A 20,909-nucleotide genomic window follows, 5' to 3' on the forward strand; every position below is an offset into this window, starting at 1 on the left:
ACATGTGACCAAAGAAGCCTTCTCTGGCATCTGCAGGGTCCCCTCCCTCTGCTGAAATTAGACTTGAAGGAAGCATTCTGTTGTAGTTGTGTGTGTGGTGCCCAAAAATGTTTCTGTGGTTTGCAAGTGTGCCTACAGGCCCCCAAAAGTTAGCGATTCCCATATGTAAACTACTTTGGATGGGCTTTGTTCAGAAAAGCACGATATAAATGTTTTAGAACATTAAGGAAGTAAATGAACTAAAATCATTACGATAGCAGACAAGAAAGCCAATGGAGAGTTGAAGGAGCACAGTTCAGTTAAAAGCCTTGGTAAGTAAAAAGGGCTTTGTCTTTGAAAAGTACAAACACTGAGGGGGTTCTTGAATTTATCTGGAAGGGTATTCCAAAAAGGGTTTGCTACCACTTGATGAGACTAGCTAGCTGCATTGACTTCAACATGGAGACATTCATTTCTCTGGAATGGGAAGTGAATGCATTTGTGTTAGCAACTTTTCTAATGAGACAAATAGGAAAGTCTTCAAAATATTTCATTAAGACGGTAGGTTCATATATGTTTATAAATGTTATAAACTTTTACACGGCTGTCTATACCTTTTTTAAAAAAAACGCACTCTTCTAATCAAATATTGGAAACCTGACAACTTGGCTAAAATGAATGCTAAATATAGATGGAAAGGACACTTGCTTTCAGAGTTAAGCTTGTGGGTTTAGCCGAGACACTCCAATGGAGTTTCAGAGGACATGGGGAATCGCATACAATGTTTTCTGCTGGACCATAATACTGGAATTCTTCTGAATTATTTAGCATTAGAATCTGAAGAATTATTCTGTGTTAAGCTTGGGTATGCTTAAAATGTAAGTAACTTTCAGCTTCTTGTGGCTTCAAATCTGCTAAGATTTATTCTTTGCTCTTTGGTTAACTGAAGCCTGCAGTTACCTTTTCTGGTAACTTCTGTCTTCATCCTAAAGAAATTAAACTGAAGAAAATAAAGTGGTGAGTCAAAGACCAAATCAGTACCGACACCAACTCACTCTAATGACTGAAAGGGTATATTTGCTGCATTAAGAACAGTTCTGTACTTAGTGCTCAGGTCAGTATGCTGTTAATGTCTGCTTCTAGTCACACTTAAGGGAAAGAAAGCACAAATTGGATGGAACGTCTTGGTTTCAGTCTTTCATGAGACTTAAGAGTGGAGCAGGACAGCTTGCTTTAGGTATTTCAAACTATATTTAAAACCAGTCAGTCAAAGCCAATTATGTTTACTAGAGCTGAGTTAATTAGAAGCCTCTTGCTTGTTTCTCTTTCAGGAAAAGTTGAGAAACCATCTCCCTTAAGGCCCCTGAATACTGGTGGTGAATATTAGAACTCTGTACAACCTATGTTAAAATGCTGTTTCTGGTCTTTCATTGGGGGAAACCAAAACTTGAAATAATGACATGGCTGCATTGGATGTTTGCTTCCTCATGCAATATTTTCCCAAGGGAGCAATTATCTATCTTAAACTCAGTGTTGCATATATAAAATATTTTCTATCAGAAAGGGCATGTTCGTTGCAACTAGATCTCTCCTTGTAGTCCTCAGTATTTGTTCAGAATGAACGTTTTTGCAAAACTTATTTTTATCACTTAAAAGTAATGTTCCCTCCGTCTCTGTACTAATAGGTACCTCCCTGCTTAGCTTTCTAGTGTCTGAATACCATAAAGACTGGTTGATCTGGTGCCCACTACTAAGAGACTGAAAGCAAATAAGCATGCAGCATGGAATGGGATGTATGTGATACAAGCTGATGCAGTTGTCTGTAAGGAATCCAGTTTGTAATGTCTGTGCAGCAGGACTGGCTGTTAATACACAGCCAACCATCACTCTGCAATACCGCAGCACTGTGAAGAAGAGACATGGGAACAAGCCATCCAGCAGACATTCTGACCACCACAGGGTCAGCTTAAATGTACACCAGTGGTACAGTAGCAAATTCTGAAGTGGAAGCACTGGCTGCTTTCACACTGCACTTTATTCCATTTTTCTGATGATTTCTTATCTGGTAATTTGCACGTTATATTTGATCTTTTCCATGACGTACAAGCTAGTTCAGGAAATTTTGTGGACTATAGTGCAAGTTTAGAGCTGATTTTCGTGATAAATAATACCAAAAAGAATCTGCTTGCAACCTTGGGAATCCGGAAAATTGCTAGAGGTTTTCGCTAGCTGCAGCCCCTCACGTGACAGGCATTGCAGCATGTGGTGCTCTCCCACCCTCTAGAAACGCTGGGGGGTTTTGTCTGATGAAAATTGTACCTATATTCTGGCTTAGGCGTGGGTAGCAGCAGCATTTCCCAAACACATCCCTGTGTCTATACAACAAAAGCCAGATGCTAAAGGGAGAGCGGTTGCATGGCAACTGGATGAGATCTTAGATCTTCTACACAGTGGGGCACTACAGTTCACATGTGTATAGCGGGTGAGGGATGAAAACAAGACATTGTTCATTGCAGCCGTGTGAAAGACATTTGCACAAAATGCCAGTATATCAGCTGAAAAACCTAATGTTCCTTAACACAACAGATACTGCAGTGTGAAAGGAATTTTAGAAATTGGGACAGAAGCACTACCATTTTAATCACTTAAGCTAACAGAATAAGCTCCATGTCTGGCCACACCTCCATAGCCACATCCACTGTAACAAAAATGGTTTAAAAAACACCAGTGCAAACGTTATGGTTGAAATACCAAACCAGCTGTTTCTCATGCCCACTTCTCCACTGCTTAACATCCAGTCTGATGGAGACCTCTGGCAGACTCAAACTCTAGCTGACTATTTTGCGACTTTTGGGTTGGTTGTAATGAATTAATTTTGGACGTTTTCACAATAAAAGTGGCAGTTTAACCGTTAGCCATGCATGCCAAGGGAACCTACTTTCTTTCTCTGCTTAGCTTATTTGATGGGTTTCTCTCTTTATTTCACATATATAGAGGAGTGGCAAATAGCACCTCAGGTAATGCCATCATTGTCCCTGCTGTGCAATAAGTGGTGGTGCTTTGTCACTGTGCACCCCAGCTCCACTGTCCCAGTAATGTACACACTTCAAATGTCAAAAGAAGCTGAAAGAATAGGAAGCATGAATGGTGGAACAGATCTGTTCAACTTGCTAGGATATTGTGCAAACAACAGACTTTTCTGCCTGATATCAGTGGATTGGATTCAGAGATGGAGAAATGGAATGTGACTCACCCAATAGGGATTTCCTGACTCCTCCTCCCTACAGCCCCCAATTTCCCCTTCCTTCTGCAACCTTTTGAAAATCTACTTCTATCAGCTCTCTGCAATGCCATCTAATGCAGCAGAAGGATGGGGAAATTGGGAGAATTTGGCAGGGTTGCCTTGCACAAACAGAAGTGTCTTTCCACTTGTGCAATACACCTCTGGATCCACAATTTGTGTTGACAGAATTGAAACAATGCTGTGTTGTGTTTTAAGACAACACCATCCCACACGTTTATGTAGAAACATAGGAACCTGCCCTGTACTGAGTTAGATCATTGTTCCATCTAGCTCAGTACTGTCTACACTGACTGGCAGCAGCTCTCCAGAGTTTCAGGCAGGGAGCATTCCCAGCCCTACCTGGAGGTGCTGGGGATTTAATCTAGGATCTTCTGAATACAAAGGACTGAGCTACAGCCTTTCAAATGACGGAAGGGAAAGGCTAGGTGTGTATGAAATAGCGCTTGTAAATTCTACACACAAAACCTGCACAGCTCAAATTGTGTACATAATATTTCCAGGCATGTATAAGAAATGAGTGCTGATAGGCAATATCAGGAGAACACAAGAAAAACCTGTGAGACTGTGCTGCCAAATGTTGGCTGCAAGGGCTTAATGGCTGACATTCTCTGGCTACCAGCAGAATTTTGCAATATTATACAGCCATGAGAGTGGCTGTATACTATAGCCAGTGTGGATTTTTCACATTCTGCAATGTTAAATTGAAAATACCCCCCATGCCACTCCGATGCTTCCCATAAGCTCATTTCAAAACAAAACCTTACAAAACTTATAGTCCTGAACTCAGAAATGCTTGCTTAACAACCCTCTAAATTTTCATGGCGATACACAAAACAGTCAGAGAGAATAGAGAGTTCAAAGTCTAACAAGAGAGAGAAAACCCCCAGCGCTCTTTTGGACTTTTTACTGTCAGAGTTCTCATAATCTGCTGAAATTCATTAAAAATCAGCCATGTTCACAGAGGACCTGTAATCCTATTAATAACCTTGCCCCATACTCTGACCTTCATCTTCTGCAGTTTAAATGTTTAAAAACTGCCTGGCTGATTTTTATTAATTTAAGAAATTTTGCATTGAACTGATAGTGTTGGGCATGCTCAGTAGAAACCAACTGTCAGTGCTGTAAAATCCAGACTCACAGCTGCTGGGCTTGGCTAATCAGGGGGCCACACCCACACCAGAGTTTGATTTCACGTAATACAGTCATGGTTTCCTTCAAAGAATCCTGGGTAGTTTGTGATGGGTGCTGAGAGGAGACTCCTGTTCCACTGAGAGAGCTCCAGTGGCCAGACTGGTTTAACAGTCAGCAACTCTGATTGAAGGTCTGTTAGGGGAACAGGTTGTCTCCTATCAACTCTCAGCACCCTTCACTAACTACACTTCCCAGGATTCTTTCAGAGAAACCATGACTGTCCAAAGTGAAATAAAGGCCTGGTATGGATGTGGCCAGGGACAGCTTTGGTTTAAATTTGGGTGGGAGGCTACATGTGCCTGCTGTAGGATAAAAAGGTGAGGGAAAGGCTGAAAAGCAATGATACTGTTCACAATGTTTTCCTTTTGGAAAGGAAAGGGGCTTCCCCTCTGCCCAGTACCCACCCACCCAATCTCCTCCCCTCCCCCTCCTCCTACCCTCCTTGCCCCTCCCTTGGGTCAGTGTTGGACTACAACCTGGGAGACCAGGGTCCGAATCCCCACACAGCCATGAAGCTTACTGGGTGACCTTGGGCCAGTCACTGCCTCTCATACTCAGAGGAAGGCAATGGTAAAACCACCTCTGAATACCATTTACCATGAAAATCCTATTCATAGGGTCGCCATAAGTCGGGATCAAGTTGAAGTCAGTCCATTGCCATTTTCAAACTTAAAAAGTATGCAAATGATCAAACCCACCCTCCCTTCTCCCTCCTATCCCCTCTCTCTTGCCCCTCCCCTCCCTCTTCCTTTGCCCCTCCCTACCCATCCCCTTCCAAATCCCTCCTTCCCCTTCCCCCTACTCCTCTCCCCCTTACTCCTCCTCATGGTCAGTTTTACCTATCTTAAGCATAATTGCACGGGAGTAAATCCCATTGAACTCTATAAGCATGCAAATGATCAAACCTGTCCTCCCCTCCCCCTTCCTTTGCCCCCTCTGCTCCTTCCCCTTCTTCCTCCCCCCCTCCCCCATGGTAGGTTTTACCTCTCCTAAACTTGATTGCATAGGAGTAAATCCCATTGAACTCAGTAAGCATGCAAATGATCAGACCTGCCTTTCCGTTCCTTCTCCTCTCCCTTCCTCCTCCCCTCCCCTCTTCCTTCTTCCTCCTCCCCTGCCCACTCCAGCCCTCCCTCCCTCCTCCTAAGCATGATTGCACGGGAGTAAATCCCACTGAACTCAATAAACATGCAAATGATCAAACTTGTCCTTCTCCTCCCCTCCCCCTCCTGCCTGCTCCCATCCCCCTTCTCTCCCCTGCCCTTCCTCCCCTCCCTCCTCCTCCTCCCCTCCCCATTCCCTGTTGTCAGTTTCACCTATCCTAAGCATGATTGCAAGGGAGTAAATCCCACTGAACTCAATAAGTATGCAAGTGATCAATCCATTCTCATCAAACTTGCACAGGATCCCATTTCTTATCTCCCGAATTAAAAAGCAGAGAAATTCACTAATAGGCAAAAAACCTTGCAGTTTAAGAACATACCTATAGCCCACAGCTATGTCTATCAAACTTTAAAAACAAGATCAACACAGCACATGTCTTCTTTCTATTATTTGGACTGATTGCAGGTGGTGCCACCACTCACCATATGCTTAGAGACATGTTAGCAAATTCTTCCAAGCTACACAGGAAGTGGATTGGACTGTGACAGACTAACCCAAATTGTGTACTGTATGCATTTTGACAAATTTGTAGGACAGTCCAATATCTCAGAGAGGAGGTCAGGTCTGCTGCTCCCCTGGTGCATTCACTATAGCTGCCCAATTTCCCTGCTTTTTAAAGTTTGATAGAAATATCTGTTGTCTACAGGTATGTTCTTAAACCGTGAGGCTTTTTGCCTATTAGTGAATCTTCCAGGCTCTGTGGCAGCTCTTGAATTCTGCTAACAATTTTGTCAACTTGTTCTCTAGATTTCTCCTCAAATCACTAGGTCTTTATCACTATATAGATAAAATAGGGTCACATCTATGTTTTTTATCCCATTCCTCTTAAACCTAGTTCTCACAAACAGCTGATGAAGTGGTAAGTCTGTGTCTGTATTTCAGATGGAAGCTCACATGACTGAATGTTCTTCCATACTGAATATAGCTGGACAGAGAAAAATAGTTGTCAAGAGAAAGCACTAGGTTAGAACACTTCTCACTAGAATCTAGTTTTATATATGGGATTTTGTTTTCATTTTTAGTGAGAAACATTAGTTAATTAAATCTGAATGGGCACACCACCACAGGTTTACTGCATCATCTCATCATGGGAAACGGATGGTGATTTGTCTGAGTTACCTGCAGGGGTTACTTGTATTGCAATGATAGCTCCACAGTAGCAGTGAATTATACTTTTAACTCAGACTGACAAATTAGACGGAGTTAAAAGTATAAGGAACGTCTTCCATGAATACAGAGGAAAGAATAACTCAGGAGACTTGTGTTTAGTGACACAGAAACCATGGCAAAGGGAAGCTATCTCTAATGCAATTCAGCATGTCCTTGGTGAACTGCCAAACGGGTAAAGGGTGAAGCCAAGCAGACATTTATGTACCACATCAGAACAAGTTAAAAACAAGAAGCTCTTCACAACTTTTCAGAACTTCCTCTGCACCCTTCAGTATTTTCCTCCATTTCTGCTGTTAGTTTATGTTTCTTTTCATTCATTTCACATTCTTCAAATGAGGCCCTATGACAAACAGGATTGAAACTTTTCAGGTCAGATGGCCCTATTCTGAAGGTGAAAAGCAACACTTCAGTCTTCATTCAAGGACTCAACAGCCATCGTATCTTAGGTCTGATCTCCAGAAGCATCAGGCCAGATGCATAAAAGTAAAAACAGAGAATTAAAAGCTTGTGTACATTCCAAGAAGAGCCAGAAAAAGGTTTCTGAAGCCAATCCCCTTTGGACCTTACAGGTTAACCAGAGATGTGACATGGCATCTGAAGACAGAGAGAGCTAGAGCAGAGGTAGCCAAAGTGTTGCTCTAGTGGACTACAATGCCTCAGCCAGCATGGCATAACATGAAATGGTTGCCATAAGGGCATGGCATAACAGAAAATGGCTCCCACATCTAAAAGAATAGAAAAAAGACAGGGCCACAAAATAGTGTGGGCATGTCTTCCCATCAGCCATCCTATCAATAGGGGAGGAAAACCGTATCTAGACCAGCCACCACCATGATCGCCCACAAAGAGAAGCTCTTTGCACCTCTCCTCTGTACAGAATGGATGGGAGGGTATCTGCCCAACACTGGCATCCAATAAAATGTAGGCACGTTTAAGGGTTCAAAGTAGGAGAGTCTGAGCCAGTGCAGATAGGAACTGAGTAATAAAAGCAAACAGCATCTCATGAATAGTGGAGGGAATATTTATTGAGACTTTTCACAAGTGCTATAGGAGGTGCTCGAGGGCATACCAGCGCCCATGGATGCTGCATTGACAATCTCTATGATAAAACCAAACTCCCTAAGTTGGGGGTTGGTGGTTGGTGGATTTTTATTTTTTTATTATTTTATTGCTGTTCTGAGGCTGCCATCATAGATGTTTGCTATCTAGAAGAGCAAATACTTTTATTAGAGATATTTTGCCAAGTTTCATTTTTTAAAAATAACAATGTTGTTGTCTCATAGGTGTGATGGGGAGTTCTTCTGCTGAAAGTGACTTACAAAACTCTCATGAAGAAGGAAAACTTTATGCAGTTGATTCTTTAAACAACTTAAATGAACAAAATCTTTCTGTGGCTCAATCTCAGCACCAGGGTATGTATGCTATGGAACAGGAGTGGGGAACCTCCAGCCTGCAAGTCAAACTGAGCCCACAAAGCCTCCCCATTTGGCCCATGAGTCTAACATCAGGTGTGGAGCCATGAAGGAACAACTGGGAGCTTAAACTGAGGCTGGTGGGAGTGCACCTTTTTGTGGACTCCAGCTCCCATCATCCCCAGTTAGCATGCCCGGGGCATGATCCTCCAGGGTCACAGGGGGCTGTAGACCCCTTACTTTTTTGGGAGCAGTGTCCCATCCAGGTCCCTATGTAGGAGCCAATCAGCATGAATGCGGAGCATGATCCACTAAGAAGAGTCCTTGTCCTTTCATGCTGATTGGAGCCAATCAGAGTGAAAGGAGGTGAGTCATCCACTGAGAATACTCTTCTAAGTAGCTAACACGCAGCCTCCCTTTTCATGCTGATTGGCTCCTAGGGATGACTGTTGTAGTGGAATGTGGGCTCAGACATAACCCTAAGAGCAAGGGTACCAAGGGAAAGTGGAAAGGGTGATATAACTATGAGGGAGCATGGTGTGACTATAATGAAGGGATCCTGCATATACTATTGAGCATAGCCAATGGTCAGGAATGATGGGAGTTGTAGTCCACAATAAATGGAGGCACTATGCTAGCCATCCATGTTCTAACTATCCACCCTCATTGATCTTAAAATAGTAATACCTTTGCACATGTGCATCCTTAGGATATGTTCCTTAGCATACAGGCCTCATCTGGCAAAAATATGGTTTGATCCATCAGTGGATTATCTCAGAACAGTAAATGCTATGTACAAAAGAGTAGGCACATGCTGACCTCTTCAGTCAGCACAACTGAATAAGCACCTTGTAAAATTAAATTAACAAATTAACATTCACAAAAAGTTGACAGGAGTATGTGTATCTGTGTGTGTAACGCAGCTTAAACCAATCTGTCTTTTGTGTATTAAAGATTTAAAACATATGACTATATGTTCATTTAGACAACTATGGTTACACAGGGTGAGTAGACGAAATTGAAGATGGGGCTTAACATTGACATAGATTTTCATTCTCTTTGATCATTCTATTTTAATCTTAATGGTTTGGCAGTTAGTTTCTCTGTTTCTTCATATTCTATTAGACCCCAGCCCCATCATCTCTTACCATTGGCCATGCTAGCTGGGGCTGATGGGAGTTGGAGTCCAACAACATCTGGAGATCCATGGGTCCCCACCCCTCTGTTCTATTTTGATAAGGAGAAAATGCAACCCTTTTGGGGGCCATAATTTCTTCAGTGGGGGTTCCATGGAAAATTACATTCTCTTGACAAGCCAAATAGTCCCCTCATTCCATATAGGTTCATCAAATAATTATTTTTCAATAGCTCCATCCTAATTTTATTTTCATGTATATTTGTCTCTAATGTGCACATGGTAACAAGATTATTTTTTCCTGTCTGTGCCCAACTCCCTTGTTGTGTTCTGAAGATTCTTTGGAAGTTATAGTTCCTTGGCAAACATTCCACATTTTGATGCTTGAACAGATATACAATCCTATGGCTTGTCCTTAACTTAGAATGGCTGAAAGCTATGCATAAAATACAAATTATAGACCAATTATTTCTGATCAAATGGATTGGCGTGTCAGGACCAGCTCTAAGTTTTATGGGTCCCTCATCATAGTGTCTAGCTAGTGACCCCCTCCTATTCCAGTGGAGACCCATTGGTGACCTTACCTGGTGGTGCTCCTTTGATTGATGGGCACCAAGTGACCATCTTTAAAACTTCTCAGAATGCCTCCAACATAACAATTCTCTTAGGTATTGGGGAAATTAAGAGTGGTTGCCTAGCACTAAAAACTGTGCTTTTTAAAAAGCCCCCCCCGCCAGGGCAGGCCTCACAGCAGCCCAAAAATTTCATATGTCAGGAGTGTGGTGTGACTGGCAGGCCACATTGTTATCCACCCTACCCCTCATGAGCCAAGTTTGGCAGGTGGGTGGAGTTGCCCATCTGTCAGGTGACCTTTTTTGCTTTCTATTTTCTGCAGGATTTTGAACAGGACTTCAGAAGATCCAACAATCAACTGATCTTCAGAAGCCCTGTTCAAAGTGCTGCAGAAAATCTTGCCCTGCACTCTGAAAGGATTTTTTTCAGGCACCACAAACAGCTTTTTGGCCTAGCCTCACTCTTATCTTCCCCACACTTGATGCCCGATATAACATTAGGTGTAGGGCACGTGAGTGTGGCTTGGCCAAAGTAGCCTCACAGGTCAAATGGGGAGACCTGTGGGCCAAATCAGGCACATGGACCAGAGGTTCCGCACCCCTATCATGTGGTGATACTGGGCTTAGGGCCTTTAGTTATATGAGGGCTGCTTCATAGATTAAAAATATGAGAGAGAGAGAGAGAGAGAGAGAGAGAGAAAGAGAGAGAGAGAGAGAGAGAGAGAGAGAGAGATCTATTATGTGATGCCACTTAGTGCTGTGAAGGGTTACTCTTCATTTTAACCCTGGAGTTTGCAGTCCAATGTATGCTTCTAACTCCTAAAGGACTGCTGTTCAGACCCATTTATTTTCCAGTCTTTTGACTTCAGTGGGCTGCTGTCCAGTATGCAGTTACAGGAATACAGCCTTAGAGAGGTACACTGTTGCCCTGAAACATTCAGACAGATGCCCTCTTTCTTGTTGCCCACAGGAATCTGTGGACAGATTATAAACTTTCTTTTAAAAAAAAGTGTATTCAAGCAATGATTTTATTTATTTATTATTTGATTTATATCCCACCCTTCCTCCCCGCAGGAATATGTGAGATGCTTTTAATATTCTAATACAGTGCTTTTGTGTATGATAACAAGAAATATGAGAACTGGAATTTCTGCATTATATATGTGGAAATATATTATAAACAGCTCAGTTGTTTATATAGTGACCAAACATGGATAGCAGATAACATGGCAGGCTAGGAATAATTTTAAATGTGCTTCTGAAATAGGTGGCTTATAACTGGTCTTGGTAAAGACTAGGCTGCATTTCCATTTTGGCTGAGAACATAAAAGGGCCACACTGTTAGCAGCTTGGCAGAGTTTCTTGTTCACTGATTGGTTACAACATCTTAATTTAATACTCTTGGCCAGCTCACTTAGCAAGAGCTGTCCGTTAGGCAGAATGGACAAGAGACATTTGTTAAGGAGTCTACTGATAGATTGCTGTGTCTGAAAGCTCACCCCTAGCAGTACTCCATACTTTATTACTGTGATTGAGAAGCAGCCTCAGTCGTGGCAGAACTTAATGAACTCAATGCATAATAGATTTGTTATGAAGACAGAAGAAATGGAAGAACAACAACTATTAAAAGTTGGCAAGCTTTGATTTATGCACAGGCAGGAAGACATGTGTTAGGAAAGTGATGGTAACCTTGAAAAATTTGTCCAGTACAGCCAACTCTTCAAATAGGGATTTATGCTAGTATATTGTAGGCTGGATGTTGTGTGTTACAAACTGGAGCAACATTCATTTTCCTAAGAATATCAGCTTTAATATTTACACAGATAGGTCTCAGGTCCTATGCACTCAGGAAGTGCATGGTTCATTTGCCCCAAGGTTCTCAAAGACCTGAAGGAGCCAGCTGAGAATGGTCTTTCAGTGGACGAGAGCATCCTGACACAGTTCCCAGTGACTCTGTAGTGCCCATTTCCTGATTTGAAGCCATTCTTGCCAGAAACACTTGTTTCCAGTCATTTCCAATACCATACTGAAATATAATATTCTTAGAAGTAATTAGGGATGGGAAAAGGGGAATTTGATTCAGTTTCAATTTCAGTCCATCTAATTCACACTTTCCAAAACAATAAGTAAACCAAAACACAACCACCCTTCAAAATTCACACTTCTAAGAATTTTGCACTGCATTTCTCCAGTCAAGTAATGTGTACAAAAATGCATATACTAGGGTAAAGCCTGCATAAAAATGCATATTTTGGTGAAAACATACAAAAATGCATTATATTAGGGAAATTGCTGTGCAAAAATGTGTATGAGAAATTCACATTAAAATGCTGATGAATTTTCATGAAAACTTAAAAAAAGAATTCACAATGTGATGTGGAAATGTGGAGAACTGAAATTAAGACTGAAAAAAATTAGAAATGGAGAGAAACCAATATTGGCAGATTTGCCCATCCCCAGAAATAATGCATGTTATATTGGTCTGGTTTTCAGTGGTGTGTAAGTAGAAACACATGCTTCAGGGTATGTTGTGAGAGTGTACACACACACACACACACACACACACACACACACAGAGTTAGTTTTGATATTGTTAGGCCTATTGTTAGGCATGTACTCCGGGAAAACAGTTCTGTTGATTCCTGGCAGAGAGGTCCTAAGGTTTTTGAAACTAGTTATTATAGTTCCACAATTTTTTCTACAAATGACATCCAGTCAAGAGTGAGCCAGAAAGCTGAAGCCAAAAGGCACAGATGAACAAAGCAGAGCCAGGAAGACATTGTTGCTTGCTCAGGCAAGGTCCCATCAAAAAACAAGAAGCCTTTTACAACTCTTCCTGTTCAGTGACCAGCCTGGATTGGTGGGGCCAGTCCACACAGCCTAAGAATACTTAAATGTCCAGAAGATGTTCCAAGCTGCAGTAACAATGGGGCATTCACACACAATGGCAGAACTGAAGATTTCTGATTATAACACATCCGAACACATCCCACTTATTAAACATGTATGTTGGGTGAGATTGTATGGAGACACAGGGTTAAATGACAAACTTACAGATGAAGCCCAACTTTCCCCCCCCTCTTTTTTTTTTAATCTAGCCCACATCCTGTGATCCTGATGTTTTTGCAATATCTGGCTATAGTAGGGGAATGCATGTGGTTGATCTGTTAGAAAATTAATCAAGAAAAGACTAAAATAACGGTTGACAGGCTTGCAATGTGCAGAGGAGGTCGAGTTTCTTATCACTGATAAAGTTCAGCTTTCTGATCTTGCAGCCTTGACTCTTCCTTATTGAATCTAGATATCCAAGTTTTAGCAATGGCTGGGAGTGCTTTCTGTAAATTCCATCTGGTAAGAGGACTGTCTCCTTGTCTCTCAGATTCAGATTCAGCCTTTGGAACCTTGAGACTGCTGAAATTGATTTTGTATGACAGGAACATGGAACATTGTTGGACTCCAGCTCCCATCATCCCTGATCATCGGCCAAGCTGGCTGGGACTGATGGGAGCTGAACTGGTTCCCCATACCTGCTCTAAGGGAATGCCCTTGATGACCATTTAGAAGCAATAGCTGGGGTAGAATGTTATAGCCCTGCTTCCAATTGGGATGGCCTGTCAGGAGCACATTATAGCATTGTCTCTCTGTCGCTTTTTTAGGCTCTGTAACCAGGATATTGATATGCCTTAAATCTCACTTTTGTACCCAAATTGAAACCTCATGGTTTACAAATGAAATAATATTTTTAAACATACTCAAGATACTAATCCTATATCCTATCCCTATGTGACATCAGAGGATCTTCAGACTGTTGAGAATGCTCCCTTAAGTTTACTATCTACATGGCAAATTGTCACTAAAAGGAGGAGCTACGTAACAATCTATCAGTTAACATGTGATGTTTTTAAAGTCAAATTTTTAGTGAATAATTGCTTATGACACGAGTTAGAGATTTTGTGTTTTGTGGTTTTTTTGGATGTCAAGATTGTTGTGCATTACATAGCAGGGGAACAGATGGATCCAGTCCAGAAATTATGAATATTTTCTGTTACTTCTCAAAACCAGAACCAATTTGCCATGTTAATTCTCAGTGACCATTACATGTTTTCCTCTTAGAATCCTGTTTTTGTTTTACAGCAGTCTGGGAAGAGAACTTAGACAGTTGGAGCTGTTTGACAATGCAAAATGGCATGAGATGCCAAAGTTGGTTCTTTGTCACATTGATCATAACTTTAATTGTCAGCTTGGCACTCATTTCCTTTGTAATAATCCTGATAGGTAAGTAAGCATACCTTAATTCTTAGGATATTGTTTGGGAGGAAACAATAGGTTGGAATTTAACAGATTGCATTCTGTAGTTTTTGTAGCATACTCATATTTTTGACATGTGGCACAATGGATAAATGAGTGGATGAATAAACACTGCACAGTGGTGATGAAAAAGTCTTTTAGCAAGGAGTTCTATGAGTAGCAAAAAAGCTAAACTCATATTAATGGAAATCTAAACCCACCATCAAGTCAACATTACTTTGTTTCTCAGCTGGCAGTGAGGGAATAGGTGGTTTATATTAAAAGAAACTTGAGTAATGAAATTTTATCTCCCTTCAGATGGTGTTTTGGAAATGTTACATGGTTTGCATATTACCTCCCCCTTCTCTCTTTCTCCTTTGTTCTCTCCTGGGAGATGCAAGGGAAAGAGTGAGTGCATATATGTGGGTGGAACTGAGAGGGATTTGGGAATGATGATTATAAATGGTAGTACAGAGTAAATGTTTTGCAATTATAAATTGTATGATATAATAAAATGTATAGAGTTTTTAAAAAAGAAAAAAAGGAAGCCCTTTAAGACAACAAGCTGTACCTAAATGTTACTCCAGGAAGGCAGGGGTGAGCACTGTGCCAAAGAAACACAGCAGTATACTATCTTTGGCTCAGTGCATCAGGGTTGGTGGGATGCCAAAAGAGTATCAGCTCTGATGTTATTATCATAATGTTGCTGGCTCCTACTCTTAGGCACAGTTAACTTTGCTTTGAGATACAGAGTAGAAATGAATGCAGCAGTTTTGTCAGTTGCGAGGGGTGAAACTGATGAAGGACTTCAGATCTAAGCCACATGAAGTAAAAAGCAGCATTTAGCACTTAGTTTAATTTCCCAGACTTTTGTATCCAAAGCCAAGAACAACTTATCTAGAGGAGCCGTAAATCATCTGCATAAAACTCTGAAGGGACAGGAGAGATCAAATATGTTGCAACCGTATTGCCAGAGTCCTTAATTTTTTTCTGCTCAAGCATGCCAGTTGTTTTCTTTGGAGGAAAAGAGATACTCTCTTGTATAATTATGTGAAAGACAATGGAACCACATGGGATTAGCCTCACGATGCGAATCTGAGAGCTTCTATGCCAAGAGTGGAAAGGTTTCCCTAAGCAAAATAATCATGAAATCCTGAGTACTATGGTGAAACAGAGTCTGAGAATTCTTACAGTAGGGACTGTTACCTAGGGTTAGAGCAATTGCAGCTAATGATGGAAAGCCTATTGATCCAATGTTATTGGACAGAAAGCTGTCCATCATTATGAAGGATGAATTTGGGAACTAGGGGTTTCCATAGATTGCAGGGTCTCCTTGGAGTGCAATACATCTCTGGGCTCACTATCCACAGAGACATGTTGGGATTAGGGTTGCCAGGTTCAGGGCCTGATCCTGTTCCTGTATCTTTAGGAGAAGAGAAAGTCAGCCAAGTGCAGGTGTTCTTGCAACCTTGTAATGGGAAAAACCACAAGGTGGAATTCTCCCCCCTGCACAACTTTTAAAGATACAGAAGACCTCTTGGAGGCCGGGCCAGGCAACCAAGAGGTCTTCTGTGTCTTTAAAAGTTGTGCAGGGGGAAGGGAGAATTCCACCTTGTGGTTTTTCCCATTACAGGGTTGCAAGAACACCTGCACTTGGCTGACTTTCTCTTCTCCTAAAGATACAGGATCAGGATCAGGCCATGAACCTGGCAACCCTAGTTGGGATCATATTTTCAGCAGAAGCCAGGTTTTCTAGTATCATTCATTTCTGCCATTCAGTTTATAACAAAAAAGTAAAGAGGCAGGATCTGTTCTTCCTTGGCAGGCTATTATTGCCATTTTACAGACAGGGAATTGAGGTGCGGAGTGAAACATTTGCCCCAGTTACCATGCACTGCACACTAGAATTCACTGCTTCATAAACTGCCAGTGAAGATTAAGCATTTACAGATCACATCACAGAGTTTTGTCACTGCAAAAGAAAATAGTTCGTGCTTATTGGAAGTTCTATTTTCTGGGCTGTTTTCCAACAAGCATTACATGTTTCTACAGCCTATTCTGATAAGAAAGAATCATCTCCTGTCTCCAAGACAATATTCCACTGTCAGCAGCTATCTTATTATTATAGATGCTCCCAGCCTGATATGATATCAAGAATATTGGGAATAAAAATGTAAACCAGTAGCACTTGGTATGTAATTATCACTTCTTGCTGTGTATATGGTAGGGAGTTAACTCTTCCACATGCATTCAATATACTATTCCTGTATATATGCATGCACACGCATGATTATACCTGCTTGGGACTGCCATTGTCTTTCTTCTCCTTCTGGGAGATATACAAGTGGATAGTTTGGCTATGGCAGGCCACAGTGTCTCCAGTTCAAGGGATGTTCTCGAAGCTGTTACAAAGTTGCTGAAAGCAAATAAGAGCAGAAGTGTCATACATGTAAGTTAAATGGCAAAACGGCTCATAGCACCGAAGTGAAGCAACTGCTTCAGGCAGCAGATGCTTGTCCTGATATAAGTGGGCTCCTGAGTTAACAGGGGACTCACCAGCAGCAACACCAACGTGGACAACATCCAAAGCAGTATCCAGGGCCAGTCCAAGGTCAGAGTCCAAGCAAGCAGAACCTACAACATAGGGTCATGCGAGAGGCAAAAGCAGAGCAGTCCAAGATCAAGATGTTAAAGGTCTATGGGTAGAGCAGGGCAAAGACAAAAAGCAGATCGTCCAAGGCAGGCTATGGTCGAGTTTGGGATCAGCAGGAAATCAGCTAGCAGATAAAGCACAGTGCTGGTTCATAGCTGTCATTCTAGCAACTTCTGCAACCTAGCCCTGGAGTTTTTGAACTGGAGCTGCTGGAACCACACCCCAACCTCAGCTGACTCCTACCAACTTCCTTAATCCAGAGGTCTCCTTAAGAGGAGGAGGGTTTTGCTCCTCAGGAGTCCTTGCCTATGGTTGGGCATTCCTCTGTATGGACTGGGTTTCCATCTGGTATTTGAGGTTTGGGGCCCATTCAGCTGTGATGTCAGCAGATGGCCCCTCTTTGGCCTCCTTGCCCTCAGATGGAGCCTGACTCAGGGCTTGGTGTAAAGCCAGAGCTTCCTGCTCATTCTCTGGCTGAGACATGACAATGTTGGGAGGAAGTGCTGGGGGGTGAACTGTGTGCCCTGCAAGTCTGCCCTGAGCCCCTAAGCTAGCTTGCTGCCCTCAGTTGTGCTGGATGATGCTGTCCCATTGCTAGGGTTGAAGTAAAATTCATCTTCCAATCTGGATGGCTTTTGTACATGGAATAGAGAAGGGTGATATCTTGTTCACTGCATCAGGCAGTAAAATGTCTTGCGCTTGCCCTGTTTAAAGCAATGGTGCAGGCTTTAAAATGAAAATCCAAAGCAGTTTTTACGGTGCTGGCCCAAGTTATTTCTGACTGATGCAGAGTCCATGAAGTGCCCTGCCTCCCTGCTAGGGCCAGCACTTCACATGGTCTTACTGTACCATTCAGGCATGAATTCTTGCCTTCATCTATCCCTTACCCATGGAGGCACTTGGAGCAGGTTGCTTTACCCTGCTGAATGTCAGGGCTGCCCTGGTTATTTAGTATGCTGCATTCTGGACTGTAAACAGCTGGTATAGCACAGTGGGGAGGAGAGCCTGGCTGGGAGTCCAGAGTCTGTAGTTCAAATCCCCACTCGTGTCTCCTGGGTGTAAAGGGCCAGCTAAAGATCACCCCCACAGTGAGTGGCTCAGGGGTTACATACCCTGCCACCTGTGCAGCTGTGGGTAAGCTGCATAGTACCTAGGAGCCCAGTTGCCCCCCCCAGCTGGCAGTTGCGGGCAAGGAAGGGGCTGGCTTGTGCAGCTGTGGCAAGCTGGCCCTAGCCAGCTGGAAGGACTAGCCTCAGAGGGAGGCAATGGTAAACCCCCTCTGAATACTGCTTACCATGAAAACCCTATCGGGATCAACTTGAAGGCAGTCCATTTCATTCATTCTGGACTGTATTTAATTTGACAAGTAGAGTACTGGTTTAAACATTGCCTTCTTTTCTTTTATAGTTCACACTGGAGACAAGATAGATGAAGTTTCAAGGAAAATAGTACTAGAAAAGAAGAGCATTGATGATCTTAAGAAATTAAATGTCATGATTTTACAACACCTTAACCAGACAGAATTGATCAAGAATTTAGGAAACATCAGCATAATGCAAGCAAGGCAACCAAGTCCAGGCTATTGACTAGAGAATGCTGAGCTGTTGGAAGCATCATGAGAGTGGGTCACTCTTCACAATAAAATCCTAAAATCTTCAACATAGTTTTTTATTAATCATTCATTCTGTAGGTTCCATAACAGAGTGAGTATGAAAAAGTAGCTTGCTGAAAATTTGTTTCTGTAACTATGGACTTTTCTGTAGCATAATACAGTTCTAGGTTCTTGCTAATTCCTATGGTTATTGATAAATGGATGGATAAGAATGCAAATGACTGATTTTGAGGTGCTGCATCTAGGTCCCACAACTAGGTTACATGAATATGGTGTTAACATTCTGTATTATGATTCCTATTTCTAACTGAATATAGAGAACAGAAAAAATAGCACCTGCTCTCGCTAAGACTGCATATGTTTGTTGATGCACATCATAAAGTGTCTGCTACATCTTGTATTATAAAACATGCAAGTGAATGAATATGGGATTTACTACTTTGCAAAGCACATTTTCAGTTTTTAATTATAAAAGTGAGGGTTTAAGGTGAGACTTGATACGCATCTGTAGAAATGTCAGGCTGACTTACACACATGTACATCATATGCCTTCTGTATATAAGTGTTCCATGTATGCCATGTCACATTTAAATACACTTCCTATGTGTGTTTGCCTATTAATATGTAATGTTCACATGCCAACAATCAGTGGCTTACAGGGCTGCACCACTGGCATGCTAACACTATGCACAATGAGTAACAACCAGATGTGACTCACATATTGTATAAATAAGGTTTAATTTAGAGCATAATGAGAATGCATTTCAAAATAAAGCAAAAGTCATTGTCAAAATGGTACTGAAACAAACATTTCTGAAATCATGACAACTCAACAGCTGCAAAAATCAGATGCTTAGCTCAGAGTCCGGTTCTGGCATGATTACAGTTCATACATCATGCCAAAAGGGGAAAGAATCAACATTTTACAGGGTGCAGTGAATCTGAGCTTTACAACAAAAGGTTCACATACAGACCTGAATAATAAACAACTACATTTAGTTATCAGAACCAGCTCCAGGGTCTTCAGTTCACGAATGAATTTATAGAATTTTTATATTTCCTAACTTTTTGCTGTCATCTCTGCTACTTTGCCACTATTTGAAAAGCACTTCACAATCCACTGATTTAAAGTCCTGAATAGCAAAGAGCTTAATCCAAAGAAATCAGACTCACATCCATGAAGCTCATTTATACTTTTGAAGAACACACAGTTCTGCAAGTAATAAATCAATCAATAATTATGGCTCCTTTTGTTTCCCAATTGTATCCTTTTCTTATCAGTCTTTTGCTCCACTGTACTGTCTTTGAGGAATATAGCTTACTTGCAGGGTGACATCATTTTTGAGCTTAAAGAAACTGTTTCCCTTAGGATTCATAGTAATTTCTGAATCAGCTGAAGTTTGGGTTTAGAATGGAAAAAGGGGAAATGGCACCACATTACCACTGCATTGCAGGGCTAAAAGGAATCTGAAGGCCATTTTGTCCAATTTCTTAAGATAAGACAAGCATAGTGTTATAAACTCTCCTTCCAAGTGGTCATAAATTGTTCCTGGGGCTGGGCTACAGGGTTTAATTTTTTTGGATGAAAGAATACTGTGATGTGGAGTTTTATGGTATCTTTTTATATGAACATATTGGCAACAAACAAGTGCTCTTTCAGCAAGTAGCAATGCCACTGATGTTGCATCAGATCCCCAGGAAGCAAATAAACTCTCATCTGCTTTAAAAATTAAAATCTTTTTTTCCTGTCTCTCTGCTCCCTTTCCTCAGTTCTGATGGGTCTCATTCCAAAAGCCTTCTTTCCCCTACAACATGATTTCACATGGGCAAGATCAGATTCAGAAACTCAATCTACAAATGTAAACCTGTTACTGAATACGTTGCCAAGCTGGTGTGCAGGACTGAGCAAAGTGCAGGGCCCATGGATATGTGATGTAAAAGCAATCTTAATGGTTTGAGCAAAGAAGTTATGCTATAAGTTAGCCCTCCCCCTAAGCAAAAACATGACTTATTGCCAGTTAGTATGTAGTATAGTTATATCCTTCAATTGGTTTAACAAGCAGTTAAACTGAAACCAGTTGAAATCTGTAGTATAATCATGCCTTTGAAGATTTAAGTAATGATGTTTTGTGTCATGATGGTGGCAAATTATAGCATAGTTCATTTGCTTTCCCTCTGCCCAGGACTGAGTATTGTGATGGATATAAAGTAGTTAAGCAGGTGATTTTAAAAATGATGTATAATATTGTAAGCATTTTGCTGTCAAGTTGGCGTTTTGAATGTTGTGAATATCACAACCTTTGAACTCCTCTTAGTTGTTTCTTTTAAAAACAATCACCACCACCCAGATGCAAAGTTTCTTTTTAGAGGCAAACTCCTGTATTGTGAGGAAACACTGCTGAAAGTAATGTGCTCTGTTAAGGGAGGAAG

General features: G+C 41.6%; 1 protein-coding gene across 2 annotated transcripts; it reads left to right on the forward strand.

Moving 5' to 3' along the window:
• Positions 1-708: 708 nt before the first annotated feature.
• On the forward strand, positions 709-20,195 carry LSMEM1 (leucine rich single-pass membrane protein 1). 2 transcript variants are annotated; one of them, XM_061637839.1, is made up of 4 exons: positions 709-857; positions 8,092-8,220; positions 14,062-14,202; positions 18,275-20,195. In XM_061637839.1, the coding sequence occupies exons 2-4, from the start codon at positions 8,097-8,099 to the stop codon at positions 18,451-18,453; spliced, it is 444 nt and encodes a 147-aa protein (XP_061493823.1). In that variant the 5' UTR covers positions 709-857; positions 8,092-8,096; the 3' UTR covers positions 18,454-20,195. The 2 variants fall into 2 exon arrangements, with proteins under 2 accessions (XP_061493823.1, XP_061493824.1); XM_061637840.1 differs by having other exon boundaries at positions 14,065-14,202.
• The last annotated feature ends 714 nt before the right edge of the window (positions 20,196-20,909 follow it).

Source organism: Rhineura floridana, chromosome 8, assembly GCF_030035675.1.
Source record: "Rhineura floridana isolate rRhiFlo1 chromosome 8, rRhiFlo1.hap2, whole genome shotgun sequence".
Taxonomy (NCBI): domain Eukaryota; kingdom Metazoa; phylum Chordata; class Lepidosauria; order Squamata; family Rhineuridae; genus Rhineura; species Rhineura floridana.

Bases quoted from the DNA above. Each gene is read 5' to 3' on its own strand.
- LSMEM1 (XM_061637839.1), top strand. From the start codon at position 8,097: ATGGGGAGTTCTTCTGCTGAAAGTGACTTACAAAACTCTCATGAAGAA. The intron at 8,221-14,061 runs GTATGTATGCTA...TTTGTTTTACAG, and splicing joins GGCTCAATCTCAGCACCAGG to CAGTCTGGGAAGAGAACTTA. The intron at 14,203-18,274 runs GTAAGTAAGCAT...TTTCTTTTATAG, and splicing joins CTTTGTAATAATCCTGATAG to TTCACACTGGAGACAAGATA.